General features: G+C 39.8%; 1 protein-coding gene across 1 annotated transcript; it reads left to right on the forward strand.

The window, feature by feature from the left end:
• Positions 1-201: 201 nt before the first annotated feature.
• On the forward strand, positions 202-3,256 carry LOC139010812 (zinc finger protein 555-like). The gene is given in 4 exon segments (XM_070415755.1): positions 202-462; positions 890-1,070; positions 1,704-3,106; positions 3,109-3,256. Coding segments are annotated over 4 exon segments (1,779 nt in total). The 5' UTR covers positions 202-326; the 3' UTR covers positions 3,168-3,256.
• Positions 3,257-4,257: the final 1,001 nt, after the last annotated feature.

Raw genomic sequence — 4,257 nt, forward strand, 5'->3', positions numbered from 1 at the left:
GAGTCATAGCCTAGATCAGTGATGGCGAACCTTATGAGCTCGGCGTGTCAGCATTTTGAAAAACCCTAACTTAACTCTGGTGCTGTGTCACATATAGAAGTTTTTTTGATATTTGCAATCATAGTAAAACAAAGATTTATATTTTTGATATGTATTTTATATATTTGAATGCCATTTAACAAAGAAAAATCAACCAAAAAAATGAATTCACGTGTCACCTCTGACACGCGTGTCATAGGTTCGCCATCGCTGGCCTAGATGTTAGGTGAAGTGAGCCCAGTTGCTCAGTACTGTGGGCCTCACCCATCCTCCTGCACATATATTGGATGTTTCAGGACTCGGTGGTCTTTGAGGATGTGGCTTTGGACTTCTCCCAGGAGGAGTGGGCTTTGCTGGATGCTGCTCAGAGGGAGCTCTACAGAGATGTGATGCTGGAAACCTTTAGAAACCTGGCATCCGTGGGTAAGAATGACATGTTCCTTCACTTCGTCATTTAGAAAACATGCGTTTTTTGCATACCAAGACTGTTCCCAGATTTGGAATGTGGAAAGGGAATACATTAATTAATAAGAAAGACATTGTCATAACTCATAGAATTAGAATCTAATAGCTCCTCCATGAAAATGAGAATCTATGTATTAGACTGAGTTTTTCTTTTCATGTAAAAAAAGTATTATCAGTGGATATAGATTTCATGGGTTATCAGGGCGCCTAGTAAAGTTTGTTTTTGTAACTTTGGGAGAATTTTACTGTTTATTAAATTGCTTACCATCTGACCTCTTGTACTTGTTATTGATGAAGCCCTGACACAGCCAGCCTCCTTGGTGTCATTTCTGGCTCACAGGTGCCTGTATTCATCTTGTAGGGTTTGTTCCCTTTCTGTTTTCAGATGATGAGACTCAATTTAGGTTCAATGGGTCAGTTTCTCAGCAGGATCTTTATGTGAATAAAATGTCCAAGGAAGATAAAATAGCAGAGTTCACCAGAAATTCTTGGGTCTCCATCTTAGGAAAAATTTGGGAAGAACTTAGCGTTGAAGATCAGCACACAAACCAGTGGAGATATCTGAGGTGAGTTGCATTCCTGGAGGAATCTTAGTATGTCTTGAAATTTAAAAAGCAAACTAACAACCCACATAAGCCTAGATCAAATTTGTTTATTCAGATTTTCACATAAAAAACACACTTTTATTAAATATGACATAGATGTTGAATGTTAGAAACAGTTGAAAAGAATTAGGGGAAAAGCCCATGTTTAGGAAACACTGTTTTCATAATGGCTGTGGTCAATCCATTCTGTTCGTTCCACTTTAAAACAAATCACTTAGGGTAGAAAACAACATATTCACTGAAATTGGTGAGAATGTAATTCTAATATTAATAAATATTAATAAATCATTATTTTTATATTTTGTTAATCGTCACCTGAAGATATTTCTTCCATTGATTTTTAGAGAGAGTGGAAGGGAATGAGGGGAGAGAGAGAGAAATATTGACACATTGATTGGTCACCTCCCACATGTGCCCTGACTGGGATTGGGAATCAAGCCTTGAGCCTGCAACTGAGGTCTGTGTCCTTGACTGGAATTGAACTTGAGACCCTTCAGTCTGTGGGCCCAGCGCTCTAACCACTGAGCAAGCCCACTAGGGCAAGAAATCATTAGTAGTCAAGCTATTGATAACACGTTTCTCATTTTTTAACAGAAATTACGTGATGGAGAGACTCTGTGAAAGTAATGATCAATGTGGGGAAGGCTTCAGTCAGACTTCAAATCTTAATGTGTACCAGAAAACCTTTGCTGAAGTAAAGCAGAATGAATGCAGTGCATATGCAAAAGTCTTCATGCATCATTCATCTCTACAGAGTCACATTGCCATTCATACTAGACACAAACCGTATCAATGTCAAGAATGTGGGAAGGCCTACAGTTGTTCTTCAGACCTAAGAGTGCATGTGAGAACCCACAGAGGAGAGAGGCCCTATGCATGTAATTTATGTGGAAAAACTTTTCCTCGTACTTCTTCCCTCAACCGGCATATAAGGATTCATACTGCGGAGAAAACCTATGAATGTCAGCAATGTGGGAAAGCCTTCATTGATTTTTCAAGTCTTACTAGTCATCTGAGATCCCACACTGGAGAGAAGCCCTATAAATGTAAGGAATGTGGGAAAGCCTTCAGTTATTCCTCAACTTTTCGAAGACACATGATAACACACACTGGAGAGAAGCCCTATAAATGTAAGGAATGTGGGGAAGTCTTCAGGTATTCCTCAACTTTTCGAAGACACATGATATCACACACTGGGGAGACACCACATAAATGTAAGGAATGTGGAGAGGCGTTCAGTTACTTCTCAGCTTTTCGAAGACACATGATATCACACACTGGAGAGAAACCCTATGAATGTAAACAGTGTGGGAAAACCTTCATTTATCTCCAGTCCTTTAGAAGACATGAAAGGATTCACACTGGAGAGAAACCCTATGAATGCAAACAATGTGGGAAAACCTTTATTTACCTCCAGTCATTCCGAAGGCATGAAAGGACTCACGGTGGGGAGAAACCCTATGAATGTAACCAGTGTGGGAAAGCATTTAGCCATCCCTCATCCTTTCAAGGACATATTAGAGTGCACACTGGAGAGAAGCCTTATGAATGCACTCTATGTGGCAAAAGTTTCAACTGGCCCGTATCCTTACGAAAACATATGAGAACACACACTAAAGAGAAGCCCTATGAATGTAAACAATGTGGAAAACCCTTCAATTTGCCTGCTTGCTTTCGAGAACATGTGAGAATGCATCCTGGAGACAAACCGTATGAATGCAAACTATGTGGGAAAGCTTTCTATTGCCACATATCCCTACAAAAACATATGAAAAGGCACACTGCCGAAAAACTCTATAAATGCAAGCAATGTGGGAAAGCTTTCAGTTGGCCTGAACTTTTGCAACAGCATGTGAGAAAACACTCTGCAGAGAAGCCTTATGAGTGCAAGGAATGTGGGAAAGTCTTCAAGTGGCCATCATCTTTACCAATACATATGAGAATGCATACTGGAGAGAAACCTTATGAATGCAAGCAATGTGGGAAAGCCTTCAGTTGTTCCTCATCCTTAAGAAGACATACGAGAACACACACTACAGAAAAACACTGCGTATATAATGTGGGAAGCCCTCCTGCAAGTGAATTCAAGCATAGTGCTTCAGAAAATTCACACCAGGAGGGAAATCTTTTGAAAGCTGTAAATATGATGTTGCCTTTATGAGTATCTCATTGTTAAAATGGACCCATAGGTAGTATATTTCCAGTTCTTTTGCAAATAAACATTTAGGTGAAAAATAACTCTCCAAGTACTCTTAGCTATAGTACATAAAATTTGCATGTAGTGTTTTTTCTTACATTTCAGTAAACAAAACTTCCATCTTTAGTTTGTGGACTTTAAATTGTCCTCTAAGGGGTTATTGGAACAATGACACTTTGTTATTTGTTGGATGTTTTTTACTGACTTAATGTGGCAGATACGGATATCAACCATCATATATTTCCTACCTTTTTGGCCAGAGGAGTCTTCCATTTTTCTTATAAGTAGATTTTGTAATTATGAAATTATATGAATTGTTGTTTTCAGCTTTTGCCTGGCCCTGTTGTTCTTGCTTGTGATTGGGAATTGCATTTACTTGAGACCTGTGTGATATCACCATGAGATTGAGAGTTTGAGATGGTTCTGTTGGATTGTGCTTTGTCAGCGTGGCCAATGGGAACTGCAGGTCCCAGAATCTTTTATGATTCCGTGTTCTAACTCACCAGTAGCCTAACTTGGCATCAGGTTTGGAAGGCACACGTGAAGAAGCCATTACTTTTTGGAGCCACTTTAAAGTGTGATAGATATCTAGGGACTTCTAGATCCCAGCTTTCAGCGCCTCTCCCTGATTTCTTTGCCCTGCTGATAAAGAGTATCATCAGAAGAAACAGCCAGTGCTGGATTTCCACTCTTCTCAGAGGCAGAGGCTTCCACAGATACCTCCATGAGCTCGGTGTCAAGGACCCACCCACTTGTGTAATCAGGTACTCACAATTTGTATTTTCCTAGAAACTGTAAGTTGTCCTCCAGGCCACTCATTCAGACTCATGGTTAGTGACTCATACTATGATTCACCCTCTTCTCTAGATGTTAACGTAGTTCAGAGACTCTAATTTGTATAGCAAACACTGTTCTTAATACTTTTAGTGGTTCTCTGGTCCTGCCTCCACC

Source organism: Myotis yumanensis, unplaced genomic scaffold (genome assembly GCF_028538775.1).
Source record: "Myotis yumanensis isolate MYYU_CA2020_CCGP unplaced genomic scaffold, mMyoYum1.0.hap1 SCAF_5, whole genome shotgun sequence".
NCBI classification, from domain to species: domain Eukaryota; kingdom Metazoa; phylum Chordata; class Mammalia; order Chiroptera; family Vespertilionidae; genus Myotis; species Myotis yumanensis.